This window comes from Bos javanicus, chromosome 15, assembly GCF_032452875.1.
Source record: "Bos javanicus breed banteng chromosome 15, ARS-OSU_banteng_1.0, whole genome shotgun sequence".
In the NCBI taxonomy this organism is placed as follows: Eukaryota; Metazoa; Chordata; class Mammalia; order Artiodactyla; family Bovidae; genus Bos; species Bos javanicus.
Genome location: NC_083882.1, coordinates 17,998,913 through 18,016,196, shown reverse-complemented (window position 1 = coordinate 18,016,196; position 17,284 = coordinate 17,998,913). Strand labels below are relative to the sequence as shown.

General features: G+C 38.4%; 1 protein-coding gene across 3 annotated transcripts in view; it reads right to left on the bottom strand.

Moving 5' to 3' along the window:
- Window positions 1–17,284, bottom strand: part of ATM (ATM serine/threonine kinase) — a 152,252-nt gene that overhangs the window by 7,168 nt on the left and 127,800 nt on the right. For all 3 annotated transcript variants that reach the window (XM_061440214.1, XM_061440213.1, XM_061440215.1), the window contains 4 exons: window positions 15,172–15,337; window positions 13,760–13,846; window positions 6,544–6,658; window positions 5,768–5,831 (listed from right to left, as the gene is read on the bottom strand). In XM_061440214.1, the coding sequence (XP_061296198.1) occupies window positions 5,768–5,831; window positions 6,544–6,658; window positions 13,760–13,846; window positions 15,172–15,337 (432 nt within the window). The remainder of the gene's footprint in view (window positions 1–5,767; window positions 5,832–6,543; window positions 6,659–13,759; window positions 13,847–15,171; window positions 15,338–17,284) is intronic.

The following is a 17,284-nucleotide window of genomic DNA, read 5'->3' as shown; positions in this document are numbered from 1 at the left end:
TCCATTGTATATTTTTGCCTCTTTGTCAAAGATAAGGTGTCCGTAAGTATGTGGATTTGACTCTGGACTTTCTATTTTGTTCCACTGATCTATATTTCTGACACAAAGCCAGTGCCATACTGTCTTGATCACTGTGGTTTTGTAGTATAATCTTAAGTCAGGAAAGTTGATTCCTCCACTCCCATTCTTCTTTCTCTAGATTGCTTTGGCTATTTGAGGTTTTGTGTATTTTGATACAAATTGTGAAATTATTTGTCTTGTTTCTGTGAATAATACTGTTGGCAACTTGACGGGGATTGTGTTGAATCTATAGATTGCTTTTGGTAGTATACTCATTTTCACTATACTGATTCTTCCAATCCATGAACATGATATATTTCTCCACCTATTTGTGTAATCTTTCATTTCTTTCATCAGTGTTTTATAGTTTTCTATATATAGGTCTTTTATTTCTTTAGGTAAATTTATTCCTAGGTATTTTACTCTTTTGGTTGCAATGGTGAATGGGATTGTTTCCTTAATTTCTTTTTCTGATTTTTCATTATTAGTGTATAGGAATGAAAGGGATTTCTGTATATTAATTTTATATCCTGAACCTTTACTATATTCATTGATTAGCTCTAGTAATTTTCTGGTGGCCTCTTTAGGTGTTTCTATGTTGAGGATCATGTCATCTGCAAACATTGTGAAGAGTTTTATTTCTTTTCCAATCTAGATTCCTTTTATTTCTTTTTCTTTTCTGATTGCTGTGGCTAGGACTTCCAAAACTATGTTCAGTACTGGTGGTGAAAGTGGACACTTAAGTATGTCCTTCTGTCCTAAAGAGTTTCTATTGAAAGACCAGCAGTTATCCTAATGGGGATCCCCTTGTATGTTATTTGTTGCTTTTCCCTTGCTGTTTTTAATATTTGCTCTTTGTGTTTTTGTTAGTTTGATTAACATGTGTCTTGAGGTTTTTTGCCTTGGGTTTATCCTGTTTGAGACTCTCTGGGTTTCTTGGACTTGGGTGGCTATTTCCTTCCCCATTTTAGGGAAGTTTTTGACTATTATCTCCTTCAGTATTTTCTCATGCCCTTTCTGTCTTCTTCCTCTGGGACACGTATGATTTGAATGTTTGGGTGTTTAACATTGTCCCAAAGGTCTCTGAGGTTGTCCTCATTTCCTTTTATTCTTTTTTCCACTCAGCTTCATTTATTTCCACCATTCTATCTTACACCTCATTTATCCTTTCTTCTGTCTCAGTTACTGTACTATGGTTCCCTCCAAAGTGTTTTTAATCTCAGTTATTGCACTGTTCATTACTGATTGACTCTTTCATTTCTTCTATATTCTTGTTAAACATTCCTTGCATCTTCTCAATCCCTGTCTCCAGTCTATTTATCTGTAACTACATTTTGTTTTCAAGATTTTGGATCATCTTTGCTATCATTATTCTGAATTATTTTTGAGGCAGACTCCCTATCTCCTCTTTTGTTTGGTTTGGTAGGTTTTTATCATGTTCCTCCACCTGCTGGGTATTTCTCCGCCTTTTCATTTTGTTTAGATTGCTGATTGGGGTCCCCTTTCTGCAGGCTGGAGGGTCATGGCTCCTCTTAATTGTGTTGTCTGCTCCCTGTGGGTGGGATTAGACCAGTGGCTTATCAAGGTTTCCTGGTTGGGGGAACTTGTATCTGTGTTCTGGTGGATGGAGGTGGATCTCTTCTCTCTGGAGTGCAATTAAGTGTCCAGTACACTCCAGTACTCTTGCCTGGAAAATCCCATGGACGGAGGAGCCTGGTGGGCTGCAGTGCAAGGGGATGCTGAGAGTTGGATACGACTGAGCGACTTCATTTTTACTTTTCACTTTCATACATTGGAGAAGGAAATGGCAACCCACTCCAGTGTTCTTGCCTGGAGAATCCCAGGGACAGGGGAGCCTGGTGGGCTGCCGTCTATGGGGTCGCACAGAGTCGGACGTGACTGAAGCAACTTAGTAGTAGCAGCAGTGAGTTTTGTGATGTTTATGGGTTTGGTATGGCTTTGGGCAGCCTGACTCCTAATATTCAGGGTTGCGTTCCTGTTTTGCTAGAGAATTAGTGTCAAGTGTCTCACACTGGAACTTGCTGGCTCTTGGGTGGAGCTTGGTTTCAGTGTAGGTGTGGGGACTTTTGGGTAAGCTTTTGTCTATTAACATTTGCTGGCATCAGGAGTTCTATGATGGTCTAAAGTTCTGGAGTTGAGCCTTCTGCCTCTGGGTTTTGGTTCTCCTCTTAGTAGCCTCAAGATTTCTCCACCCACAGAGCTTCTTTGCTTATCTTAGCTTCTTCTGTTTGCAAGTCTTTTCAGTGTCTAATCTCTGCCCTGGCACGAGGAGGTGAAGGTGGCCACTTATTCATGCTCAGTTGCTCAGTTGTGCTGTGGAGAGCAAGGGACACTGCAAACAAAATTGGCTGGTATGTGGGTATGTGTGGGGAGTGCTCACAGTGGATGGACCACTGTTTGCAGCAGCCCAAAGCGGCATGTACTTCCTGGGTCCACAGTGCTCAGGCTCCCAGGTGCTCTGCGAGGGCACTGTCCCAGGTGGACCCTGCGTTTTGTGCACTTCTCAGGTCCAAGCTGCTCAGGTGATCGGGTGCTCAATAAGCACACTGTCCCAGGTAGGCCATGAATCTCATGCACCCGCCCAGTCCTGGCCGCTTGGTTTCCCCGGTGTGCCACAAGGGCACAGTCCCAGGTGCGCTATGTGTCTCTTCTGGAAAGCTGGTCTCAGGTTGTGACACTCCTGGCAGATGTGATCTGTCCAGAATCCCAGAAAGATGTGGTTTGTGACTGGCAGCCTGCTCAGTTTGGTGGGAGATGTGATCTCGGAGCCGAGACTGCAGTGGCCCCTTGCCTTTCTGCCTCTGGTTGCCGCACTCCTGCCTCTCTGCCTCCAGGACGGGAGGGTTGTAAATGGTAGAAGGCTTGCTCTCCTTTGGTATTCCCTAGGGTGCAAGCATGCCAGGTGTCACTGTGCCAATTAGAGCCTTCCTGCAGGAAAGGTTCAGTTTTTTTTTGTCTATCTGGCAGTCCTATAGTTAGGGTTGCTATGTCCCTTTAGCCCCCTTAGATTGTCCTCAGGCCATTCAAGCCCAGTCCTTATCATAAGGACGGATGATGCAGCCCACACCTCCACGCCCAGCCCCTATTTGCTGCAGGCAAACACAATCACCTGAGCCGTTTCTCTGCAGTAATTGTGGTTAGATGCGTATTCTTGGTGTTTTATTTTCTGGTTATGTTGCCCTCTGAGATTCCAGAGCTCCCCACTGATCTCTCCTGTGAGAGGGTTTCCTCTTGTGTGGAATCTTTTTCATGACTCCCTCCCCAGGACAGGTCTCTGTCCCTAAGTCCTTTGTCTCTCTCTTCGTCTTTTATCTTTTGTTCTATCTCCTTTTGGGTTGCCTTTCTGGGTGTTTGGTGTCCTCCACCAGTGTTCACTTGTTTTGTGGAAGTTGCTCCACATTCAAATGATCTTTTGATGTATTTGTGGGTGAGAAAGTGATCTATCTCCCTGTCCTATTCCTCGCCATCTTCTATATATTATTCTTAAGGCTCTTTCTTTTTCACTTAGTTCCAAATTTGGATAAGAGAGAAAAGGTATAATTTATTGAAAACTTCTCAGAACCAAAGGTCTACTGCTATGGCTGGCATTCTGAAACCTATATATGGAGTAGTATTTGAGTACCAAAATAATTTGTAAACATAATGACAGGAGAATAGACTACAATAACATTCCAGAGGACTGGGATCCAGTAAAACTCATGAGAAGTACCCTGATAAAGCTGAAGATACAAAGTCCATAGTGAAGTCAATTGAGAAACTACTCTTGAAGATTGGGACAACCACACCAAATAATTTGAGGAAATTCAGACAGGTTTACAGAGGATAGAGTAGGCAGGTCAGTGTAAAATACACAAAGCTTATAAAGCTTATGTTACACAGTTATTGCAGGTGGAGATGCGGATCACTTCTCAAGTCTGAAACTCCCCAACAGTTTCCATCTTACTCTGTAAAATCTAAAGTACTCACACTCATGTAGGAATCCCTAGATAATCTGTTCACTCTTACCTATCTAATTTTATATTCTACTACTCTTTGAACAATGAGGCTCCTGAGTAATTTGGCATTCAACCAGTAAAACTTCTGAGGCATTGAGGGAATAACCCTCTTCCGCCAAGCGGTAGCTCAGGATTCAAATACCAAAAGTGAAAGTGAAAGTGAAAGTGAAGTCGTTCAGCTGTGTATGACTCTTTATGACCCTGTGGACTGTAGCCCACCAGGCTCCTCTGTCCATGGGATTCTCCAGGCAAGAATACTGGAGTGGGTTGCCATTTCCTTCTCCAGGGGATCTTCCCGATCCAGGGATCAAACCCAGGTCTCCCGCTTTGCAGGCAGACACTTTAACCTCTGAGCCACGAGGGAAGCCAGGAACCCCTAAATCTACCCAGGCACAAAAAACTTTTTGATTGAGGCTAAGCAGAGTAAAATACTGGGGAATATATTAAATTTCTTTGGATCTTAAATCAATTTGAAAAGTTTAGATTTTTTTATGGCTTAAATGCAAAAAAGCAAGATAATTTAATTTTAGAACTTGATTTCCACATTATTGAGGCATCCATGTTATCATTTATTCTTGCTGTAGAACCAATGGCAAACTGTAATAAATGATAACATGTATAAAAATAATATGGGAAAAAGGAAAGCTTTTCCAGCCTTGAGAACAGCACATCCTTGGAATTAATTTTATCAACATAGTATTGGGACCTATTTTAACACTCTTTGTACCAAAAACCTATATTGCCACCAGCAGTTGAAAGATCTATGAAGAGGACTTTGGTTTATAAAGGTTGCAGACATAGGACCACACTAAAAGACTATTAATTTCACCCTCCTTGGCATATAGTTCCACTCGTTGTTGATCACAGGTTTAATGGTTAATGCCAGTGAATTAGCAGAGATTCTCAACCTTGGCTGCCAGTAGGAGAGCTTTTCTAAAATACAAGTGTTCTTGCCTCATCCCTAGAAGTTCAAATTTGGTCAACATCGATGCTGTTTAACAGAACTCTACTTCTATGCTTCTCTGCGGAGGATACTCTCATGGTCTCTTGCCCCCCGTACCCTGTACTAGGAGAGAAAAGGACTGCCTCGGGTACTCAAATCTCACTTGGGTAGAATTAATGTCATAAGCACTGGAAATTCGCTGGACTTCTTTCCTTTTCTGCCCTGATCAACATGAAGCAGTAATTCTGATGGAGTGTTTAGGCCCTGTAGGCCCAAACCCCACTCAGTGGGCTGTCCCCACATTAAGAAAGTAGAGAGGCACTGAGGTGGCACCAGTAGCAAGCCAGCTTGGCCCTCACTCCTCAGTCATGTTCCTGCAGTAACAGTGCTGACACTCTGATCTCCATCTGACTCACTACATGGTTATGAACCTGGGCAGCAGAAAGGAGATATAATTTACTGATTTCTCTTAAAACTCCAAAGGAAACCATTCTGGAAATAATACCATACAAGATAACTAAGATGTCAGTGCTGATGTATGTACTGAAGACCAGAGGTTATTTATAGTGCTGTACATTCCAAGAAACTTGAGGGGACTGAAGGCATTTCTAAACCACTATTAACTCTCCTGCTGCCAGTATCATCCCACATCTTTAAAACAAAGTACTGAACCTCAAATCAGTGCCCTCCCAACAAGACAGCAGTCTATTAGGTAGAGAAATAAAATTTTCCTAATAATATACTTTACCTCTACAATGGTTAACAGGGTTTCCTTAGAATTTCTCATTACCTCCATGGTTTTCTCACAGCATCTACAAACACATTGTAAATATGAATTTTACACGAACATTTTCAATGTATCTTTATCTCCTATATATTCCTGTCTAGTGTGCTGAAACTATGTTTGTTAATAATGCCCAAACTAATGTCTCAAAGAGCACAGTACTTGGCAGAGTGAGTTTTCAGTAGATGTTTCTGAAAAGAATATAAATAGGTATGTGAATATAAGCTTAGCATTTATAAGAATAACAAGGTACTACTATGAAACATTTCTTTCAGTTGATTATTATGGTAATCAATAGTTTACTTTCACTAGAATCTGCCAAGTTAAAAGTTGAGTGTGTAGACTAAAGAAAGAATATTGAGTATGTAGACCTATGCTGGGAAAGCAGGAATTGGTATCAGACCATAAACTTCTTTAGAATAAATTATGCACCCAAGAATGAGTACCTAATAGAAGTTCTGATCAATAAACAAAGATTTAGCTAGGACAGAGGTGTGAAAACTAAAGGCAGGCTGCTTTCAGAGGTAGTAAGGGAGAACAGTATGTGTATTATATTGAGTGACATCCTAGGTGGTTTGAAGGAAGGGGAAATTACTGTTTTTACCCATAGTCTTTTCCTTAGTACTAGTAAAGCACTGGAATGTGATTCTAGCAGTGAATTCTACAATCTATAGAAATCAATAATCTGAATAATTTTTACACCAAAAATCATCTACCCTACCTTACCTTATTTGGCTTACCTTCTGAAGACACCTTCAACACCAGTAATGCCCATTCCATCCACAATATCTCTGGTAAGTCTAAAAGGAACTGTTTCAGGAGTAGGAAGGATTTTGCCCTGTTCAAAAGCAACTCCTAAAGTAAAAAATATAGTGAGGTTAGGAGGTCACAGAGCTAATTTCTTTCCTCTCAACTGGCCTGTGAACTTTGCAGAGGCACCAAATAACTTGTCACCAATATTCAATCAGTATTAGAACAAACAGTCATTTGTTCTATGCTCTGCCTGCCTTCTTTATCTTCAAAATGCTCCAGAAAAATCAACCTCAAATTTTAAAAAACAAGTTTAAAAATTATTTATTAACATATAATCAGAGAAACCTATATTAAAGGGTGACTTTTAAGAATGAGGTAGTGAAGGGTAGAATTTAAAATGCAGAAGATATGTATATATATATATTTTACCCATTTTCCCCCAATGGTAACATCTTGCAAAAAACTATAGTACAATATTACAACCAGGATGTTGACACTAATACAATGAAGATATAGAATATTTTCATCACTATAAGGATCTCTCATGCTATATTACTGTTGTTCAGTCGCCAAGCTGTCTGACTCTTCATGACCCTATGGACTGCAGCAGACCAGACTTCCCTGTCCCTCACCATCTCCCAGAGTTTGCCCAAGTTCATGTCCATTGAATTGATGATAACATCCAACCATCTCATCCTCTGTTGCCCCCTTCTTCTTCTGTCTTCAATGTTTTCCAACATCAGGGTCTTTTCAATGAGTCAATTGTTCATATCAGGAGGCCAAAGTATCAGAACTTCAGCTTTAGCATCTGTCTTTCCAATGAATATTCAGGGTTAACTTTAAGATTGACTGGTTTGATCTCCTTGCTGTCCAGGGGACTCTCAAGAGTCTTCTCCAGCATCACAGTTTGAAAGCATCAATTCTTTGCGCTCTGCTGTATTAGATTATGCTATATTAAGCACATCTATTTACCTCCCAAGGCCTACCTCTACTCTCTCTTCTTCCAGTAATCGCTAATCTGTTTTCCATTTTTATAATTTTGTAATTTCATGCATGTTATATAAATGGAGTTAAACAGTATGTAACCTTTGGGGATTAGTTTTTCACTCAACATAATTCTCAAGAGAATCATCCAAACTGTCATCTATACTGAGTTGTATTCCACAGTATGGATGTACCATTTTGCTTAAACATTTGCCCATTTAAAGGACATCTGGATTGCTTCCAATCTGGGGCTATTACGAAGAAATCTGCTATAATTGGTGGTATAGGTAAGTATCCTTTTGTGTGCTGAATTTACTAACTGTATATCTTCTTTGATGAAATGTCTATTCATGCCTTTTACCCATTTAATAACTGTTTTTGTTTTGTTTATACTGGTGAAGTTTGAGAGTTCTTAGGGACTGTGCTTTAGGTGTCAAGTCTAAGGACTCTTTGTCTAGCCCAAGTTGCTGAAGATGTTCTCCTTTTCTTTCTCTGTTGTCATACTGGATGATTTCTACTCTTCTGTCTTCATGTTCACTGATCCTTTCTTCTGCTTCTTGAGCTTTACCACTGAGTTTTAAAAAATTTTAATTATTGCATTTTACTGTTCTAAAATTTTCACCTGGTTCTTTCATATGTCCTATTTTTATGCTGAGACTGCTTCCATGTTGAGACTTATTACCTTTTCATTTCTTTTAAACATGTTTGCAATTACTCCTTGAAGCATTTTTATGATGGCTGCTTTAAAATCTTTTTCAGATAATCCTTTGTCATCTTAGTGCTGATATTTATTGTTTTTCATTCAAACTATGATTTTCCTGACAAATGATTTTCAATTGAAATCAACCTTTCTGTATATTATGAGACTCTGGATTTATACTTCTGCTTTTGCTGCCTTTTGAAGTAACCATACTGAAGTAACTGCTAAGTGATGATAGAAGACCAGATTCCTCACTTGCCCTCCTCTGACATCCAAGAGGAGAGGGGGTTCCGGGCTATAGCTGGGTGAGACTGGGGAGAGGGGGTTCCTTGCTATAGCTGGGTGAGACTGGAAGTCCAGGCTTCCTGTATGGTTTCCACTGACACCACAGGTGAGCTGGAGGAAAAACAAGGTTTGAAAAATATAGACAAGGAGGTAAACAGAATATATGTAACAGTGAGATGGTCTAATATATTGTTACTGGAGTCCCAGAAAGAGAGGGGAGAATCTGGATGGGTACTATGACATTACTATGACTTAAAATATAGCAGAAGTGACACTGTGCCAGTTGCATGCTAGCTCTTAACTTCCACTTCCTTCCTCTTGGAGCCCTGAGATGTGTTATAAGAAATTCAGGTTATATGGCTGATTCATGTTGATGTTTGGTAGAAACCAACATAATACTTTAAGGTAATTATCCTTCAATTGAAAAAAAAAAAAAAAAAGACCTCAGGCAAATATGAACAAATCTTAGGGAGAGCTACTTTTAAAAAAACTAATATACTTTTAATCACACACACACACAAAGTTCAGGTTACTCTGCTATACAAAGAAGGTCACATGGAGGAGCAATGAAGCATCAAACGTGTAAGAAGCCATCCTAGACACTGGCCCAGTTTAACCCTACGGCAAATTCAGCCCCAGGTTCTGACTACAATAGTATGAAAGATCCTAAGTTAGAACCGTCCAGCTGAGTCCAGGCAACCCATAGACTGTGAGAGATAATAATAGTAGTTTTAAGCTACTAAGTATAGGGTGGTTTCTTATGCAGCAATGGATAGTCAAAGAGATACACAGAAAAGTGAATCAATTAACAAAGTCATTCAAGTGTATGGTTATTGAGATTTTACAAAACAAATCTATGTTGCCAGCATTCCAGAAGCCCCACCCCATCTCCCTAACAATCATGAACTACCTCTTCAAAGGGTTACCACTATCCTGACTTCTAACACTGTAGGTTAATTTTATCAGTATTATACAGTATATATTTTTTCATATCTAGATTCACTTAATATTGTATTTGTGAGTTTTCCATGTTGTGTGTGGCTATAGTTTATCCAATCTCATTGTTATACAGTATTTCATTCAATGAATACAATACAATTCATTCATCCATTTTCCTATCCAAGTGCTAACCAGTCACAATCCTGTTTAGCTTCCAAGATCAGACAAGACTGGACGCATTCAGGGTGGTTATAAACTATTCATTCATTCTATTTGTGATGGGGATTGGGGCTATTTCCAGTTTGGGGTATTATGAATAGTACTACTATGAACATTCTTATACACATGGTGTGTATTTCTACTGCAGTGGAATTGCTGGGTCACAACTCCCAGCTTTAGCAGATAATCCCAAACAGTATCACAAAGTAGCTATACCAATTTACCTTTCTCACTTATAGATGCATTTAGCATGGCCTGAACATAGGTTGGCATACTACTATCTCTACTTTGTCCCTTCCAGACCACTGTCCTTTCATTCTTATGCAAAATTTCACTCCTCTACTGAGTTCCCATATTCAGGCTCCAACAACTCCACTCATTTTCGTATTTACTATACCCCAGCTTCTAAGAATTACTCTCAAATTCATTGAATGTTGACATGGATCTAGCTCACGATCTTCCTCTCTCTGTCCTAACTCTGGAATTCGTTCTGGGGAAAATCATATAATATCCTTGATCTTATCTGTTCTAATGAAATTCAGTTTTACTCTCTCTTAGCAAACCGCTAAGTGAAAACGTACACTATAAAACTTCAGTTCAGTTCAGTTGTGTCCAACTCTCTGCGATGCCATGGATTTGCAGCATGCCAGGCTTCCCTGTATATCACCAACTCCCGGAGCTTGCTCAGACTCATGTCCATCGAGTTGGTGATGCCATCCAACCTTCTCATCCTCTGTCGTCCCCTTCTCCTCCTGCCCTCAATCTTTCCCAGCATCAGGGTATTTTCCAATGAGTCAGCTCTTGGCATCAGGTGGCCAAAGTATTGGAGCTTCAGCATCAGTCCTTCCAATGAATATTCAGAGTTGATTTCCTTTAGGATTGACTGGTTTGATGTCCTTGCAGTCTAAGGGACTTTCAAGAGTCTTATCCAACACAACAGTTCAAAAACATCAATTCTTCAGCACTCAGCTTTCTTTATGGGCCAACTCTCACATCCTGGAGATGTGAGAACTCCTGGAAAAACCATAGCTTTGACTAGATGGATCTCTGCTGGCAAAGTAATGTCTCTCTTTTTTAACATGCTGTTGCTAGGTTGGTCATAGATTTTCTTCCAAGGAGCAAGCATCTTTTAATTTCATGGTTGCAGTCACCATCTGCAGTGATTTTGGAGCCCAAGAAAATAATGTCACTTTTTCCATTGTTTCCCCATCTATTTACTATGAAGTGATGGGACCAGATGCCAAGATCTTCATTTTTTGAATGCTGAGTTTTAAGCCAGTTTTCTCACTCTTCTCTTTCAAGAGGCTTTTTAGTTCCTCTTCACTTTCTGCCATAAGAGTGGTGTCATCTGGATATCTGAGGTTATTGATATTTCTCCCGGCAATCTGGATTCCAGCTTGTGCTTCATCCAATCTGGCACTTTGCATGATGTACTCTGTCTTTAAGTTAATAAGCAGGGTGACAATATACAGCCTTGACATACTCCTTTCCCAATTTGGAACCAGTCCATTGTCCCATGTCCGGTTCTAACTGTTGCTTTTTGACCTGCATACAGATTTCTCAGGAGGCAGGTAAGGTGGTCTGGTATTCCCATCTCTTTAAAAATTTTCCAATTTGTTGTGATCCACATAGTAAAAGGTTTTATCATAGTCAATGAAGCAGAAGTAGATGTTTTTCTGGAATTATCTTGCTTTTTCTGCAATCCAATGGATGCTGGCAATTTGATCTCTTGTTCCTCTGCCTTTTCTAAATCCAGCTGGAACATCTGGACTATAAAACTTACCATATCCTAAAACAGTACTTCCTAAGTAATCTTAAATTCTACATTCTAATCAAAACCTCTTCTCTTTCTATCCCTTTATTCTTATTAAATAATCTTCAAACTCATCAAGATTTCTAGTCTGTTAGTCTCTCTTGTTTCCCTACTCAGCTCAGGGTATAGCCTGCAAAGTTGATTACTCTTACTAGTACTTTAAATCTTCCTGGCCCCTTGTTCCTCTATGCTTACCATTTCAAAGTAGAACTTAACTCTAAGGATATTGAGGACTGCTGGAAGAAATCATATGATGATACTACAAATTTACGATTATTATCCTAGGAAAGCATCCCTTAAAATGCTTGGCAAGTCTTATATATCCCTTTCTAGTCAACTTGTGGTCTCATTTTCATGGTACCCCTTTAAAAATTTTTATTGTTCTTTTAGGGTCAGTTACCATCCCTCCAATTCTTAGCAAATAAACATGTTTTTCAGTTCTCAATAGCAAATATAATTTCTCAAATTCCCCTCTGGTCAAAAACTTTCCTAATGATAATGTGTTCATCCTTTCCTCTACATGCTTCCAGTATTAAGCCGATTCTACACACTCATACTTTATGATTTCCCTTGCTATTTTAATTATCTTTTTGTCTCTCCTATAAGTACCTCCCATCTTAAGAAAGCAAATGAGCACGTTCTCTGGCAGTCCAGTGGTTAGGACTCCACACACTCACTGCCAAAGGCCCAGGTTTGGTCTCTGGTCAGAGAATTAAGGTCCTACAAGCCATGCAGTGTGGCCAAAAAAAGAAAGAGAGCAAATGAATAAGAATAAAAACACCTCAAAATTCCAAACATGGGTGGGAGAGGGGGCCAAATATGTACCTCCCATCTCTGTAACGAATTTCTCTTCATTCTTCTCTTACTTCTAAACTTCTTGCAGAACAGTTCCACATTATTATTACATGTCCTTAACTTCCAAACCTCCATTCAATCCTTACCTTTTCACAATCTCACTTCCTCCATTCTATCCAAAGTTTACTAAGATTGATTAATTAAGTTCAAAGGCCTATTTTTAGCATTCATCTTATTTGACCTTTCTGCATCAGATACTACTGAGCACATCGCTTCTTCGTCCATGAAAATTTATTCTCTCTTGGCTTCCAAGATAGCCTTACTTCTAATTTCTATGATTCTATTACTTGCTGGTTATTCCTCATTTTTTTTTTTTTTTCTGACTCAGCCTTTTTCTTCCCCTTCTTTCTTTTGGGGCCTGCTGTGTAGGTTGTGGAATCTTTGTTCCCCAACCAGGAAATGAACCTGGGCCTTGGGCAGTGAGAGAGCTGAGTCCTAACCACTGGACCACTGGGGAATATCAAAGACTCAGACTTTTGAATGTTAGTATTCCTTACAATTCTATCCTTAGTCTTCTTCATCAAGAATGATGTATAAGATTAGAACCTCCTCTAGACCAGTGACTAACTGTACTCTATTTGCTTAAGGTTCTACATCTCTTATTATTTTCAACATCTTTATTTTCCTATATATTAAAATGCCTACTTCCCCTGGAAATGCCATTAATATCTCAAAACTACGCATAAAACTAAGCTCACCAGCTTCTTATTTTCCACAAAACCTGCCGTTCTCCTTAGTTAGAAGCTTCAATTATCTTGGAGTCCCCTCTCTCTTCATTTCCACATCTTACATCACTGGTGCAAAATTACTACAAAAATGTCCCTAAATCCAATCTCATGGTCCATACAACTTTAGTCCAAATTATCTCTTGTCTAAACTATTATAATCTCCCCTAACTTGTATTCCTACTACTAATACTGTTCTCCAAATTATCTTTCCAATAAACAGGATTATGTCCTCATCAAATATATCTTCATTCACTTTCCATTGTTTAAAAGATTAAAGTTGAAACTTCTTGGCCTGGCTTTTTATAATCTCGTACCAGTCTATATCTCAAGCTACTCAACTACATACAAACTTCACTCCAGCCACTCTTAATTTCCCATTCCAACAACATGCTATATCTTCAATATCCTTCCCCTCATTATCTGCTCTATCTTCTCTCTAGATTATCCTTTCTTTCTTTTCGACCTGGCTTAAATGTCACTCATTATCTGAGGCAGAATTAGCTACTCCTTCCAGTATCACTGTGTTTAAGTTTTTTTAAAAAAAAAAAAAAAAACAATATTTATTGTTTTGATATATCCGTCTCTCTTTCATACTTGCAATCCTGGTAGGCAAACAACAACAAAAATTTCTTGATGACCAAATATTTACTGAACAAAGAAATATATCTTTGGTTACTTACCTAAATCTATATGTACAAGTTCTGCTGACTGCTCATTTATCAAGATATTCTGTACATGTCTATCACCAAGTCCAAGTATGTAACCAACTAGAAAAAAAAACCAAAAAAACCCTGAAATCACTGATATCATCTATTTCTATAACACAATTAGCCATAATTTGAACTAATACTATTGACTATTAGGCTTTTGTGCCTACTAAAGGAAATTTTGTATATTTTGTACATTTCCTTTTGGCCATGCTCAGTTTAAGTCAAATCTTGCCAGCTATTCTAATTTATACTGCATTTTACAAATCCTAGATGACTTTTTAAATTTTTTTTTCCTTTACTAATACGTACATATATTCAAATATTTGTACTTCAAAATAAGTGCGGTTAAAATTGAGACCCATTATTTACCAAAGCAGTACATTATATATAATCAAATATTTATTAAGTATACTTTTAAATTGAGATGCCTATGGGGTAAATTCTTCATTCTTCAGTGAAACTTTCTTCTGCTTGATCAATTATATTTAACACAAATTAATCATTAATTCATTTAATCAGGTATATATCCAGGAAAAACCACATTTCTATTTTTAAGACAGATGATAGCATGCTTTGAAATGCTTTTAACCTAATGAAAAACACCATAAGATGTTACAGAAAAAATAGTGAACAGAGTGTCAGGATGCCTGGCTAGCTCTGTCATTAACCGGGCCTACTTTCCTGTTCATAAAACGAGTTGAATCAGATTCATGATTCTCAATGTAGAAAAAGAGGGTTTCATTATTACCCAGAAACTTTTCAAAACATACATGTCCTGCCTTCCTGGTATACTGTACCTAAGTGATGAAAAGAGTGTTCTTTTATTAAAAACAATAGATCACTGATATTCCTGTTAAGTTTCCTTACTCTAAGATATTGTTAACTGTTAACTAACTGTTAATTCCAAACTCTTACAAATTAAAAAGTCAAAATATATATTGTACACAGAATATTTAAATATATATCATTATTCCTATTCCTATTAAACAGAATCAATCATTGGGTGTTAATATCATTGTGTTATAAAGGTTGTATGCAAAAGACCAGTAACAATTAAAGGAAATAACTTAAATGGAATTATCATGAGTTTTATTTTCCAAAGAAAATCCCAGAAAATAATGCATTGAGGGAAGAGAAAATAAGACATATTCATTATTAAGTAAAGAGGAAAAATAATCAGTGTTACTTCTCTTCCTGGAAAAAAAGAAATTCTTTCCTGCCAAAATAAGAAGAGCTATATTTAGAAGCTAAGAATCAGGATCAATAAGAAACACAATGATCTAATGATGGTGGCTTGGTAAAAACCATGATCACCATCATCATCTCCCTGTAACACAGAATGTAGGAAGTGCTGAATCTACTAAAATGTAGAACAAGATTACCAATAGAAGAAGTAGCCACACTCCGAGTATAAGCCAATCGTTTCTCAAACCACACTGCTGGATCCAAGAATTTTTCCATGCAGAAGTAACGGAAAACTGGTTGAAAATTTTGGCAAATCTCCATGAAAGTTTCATATTTCTCTTCAAAAGACTTTTTCTGCATATCCTTTAATAGATAAAATATAAAATTATTTTCTCAGTATTGTGTTCAACTAATATGTACTAGGAGTTTCAATAAGAAAATGGAACAGTAGGTATAAAGGTAATAAAAAGAAGAACTAGACATTATCTTTGCTTACAAGAAACTTGTCTGTCTGGAAAATTCCATAGACAGAGAAGACTGGCAGACTACAGTCCATGGGGTCACAAAGACTTGGACATTACTGAGTGACTAAGCACACACACACACGAAGCTACAAGTCTGGTCAGGGAAGCAATTAATAACAAAATATAATCCCTTTGGGGTTTTCATGTTAATTTTAGGGGAAAGAGGCACACCAACAGTGACTGTAATTTGTTTTAATTCAATTGTAATTTGAGTGATTCTGTAACCTATGTGGAAGTAAACACAAAAATGCCAAAGATAGCTCCATATATTATTAGGTATATCACAGATCTAGGGGTGTGATAAGAAAAAGGAAGAATCAATCACGGGTTGATTGATTCTTGACTGTGGCAGCAGGGCAGCCGAACATCTCAGATCTGTCCTTCAACACTTCCTTCCTATATAATAACTTTCTGAAGCAAAGCTTATTTACATCAAAGGGCTCAATTCTCACCTATGGACTAATGACTTCCAAATCTGTATCTTTTAAAAAAAAATTATTTTATTTTTAATTTGAGGATAATTACTTAATATTGTGATGATTTCTGCCATACATCAACACGAATCAGCCATAGGTATACATATGTCCCCTCCTTTTAAAAAAATTTTTATTGGAGGATAATTGCTTTACAATATTGTGCTGGTTTCTGCCATACATCAACATGAATCAGTCACAGGTACACATACATCCCCTCCCTCTTGAACTTCCTTCTGTCTCACCCCATCCCATAGCTCTAATTTGGCAGGGAGCACTGGATTGAGCTCCCTGTGTCACACAGCAAATCCCCACTGGCTATCTATTTTTCTTGCTATTCTCTCAATTCATCCTACCCTCTTCTTCCCCTACTGTGTCCACAAGTCTTCTCTAAGCCTGTGACACCACTGCTGCCCTGCAATAATACCTACACAGACATTTCTCCAAAGAAGACATAGAGATGGCCAAGAAACACATGAAAAGATGCCTAACATTCCTCATTATTAAAGAAATGCAAATCACATCTGTGTCTTTGGCTCAGGTATTTTTATTAAGCTCCAGCCTGATGTGCCTCTCCAACTTTCACTCAATATCTTCACTTGGATCACTTCCAAATCCAAACTAATTCGCCTTCTCAGATTTGGCAAACCTCAGCTACTTCCTTTATTCATCAACACGGTAAATAGCCTCTCCATCTAGAAACTGGGCACCACTGATACTGAACTGCCTGTTCTCCATTCCTACTGTTATTACTCTCAGACTTAATCTCATGCTTCTAGTCAGCTTTCTCAAAATATAAGTGTTGTCAGAGTTAGTTTTCTAAAATGCCAATCTGATATTACTATACTTCTCAAGGGTTCTCTATTGCTTACAGGATAAAGTGCAAATTTCTTAACATTTCATGAAGCAACCCTCCACTTTTTGACTAATGACTACTGCTTCAGTCTCATCTATTCCTCCTCAAAAACTAAGCCCATGCCATCTTTACCTGCCTGTTCGTGCCTCCTTCCCTTTTGCTTCTATGTTCCTCCTTCCTAGAAAACCAATTCATTTATAAAACTCACCTCAAACACCATCTCCTCTATGAAGTCTTTTTCTTTTTAATAAATAAATATTTGTCTATTATTTATTTGGCAGTTAGCTCTTAGTTGCAGTACGTGGGATCTTTCATTGTAGCAAGAGGGCTTCTCTCTAGCTGTGGCACATGGGCTTAGTTGCCCATCAGCATGTGGGATTTAAGATCCCAGACCAGGGATCAAGCCACATCCCCTGCTTTGGACGACGGATTCTTAACCACTGGACCACCAAGTGCT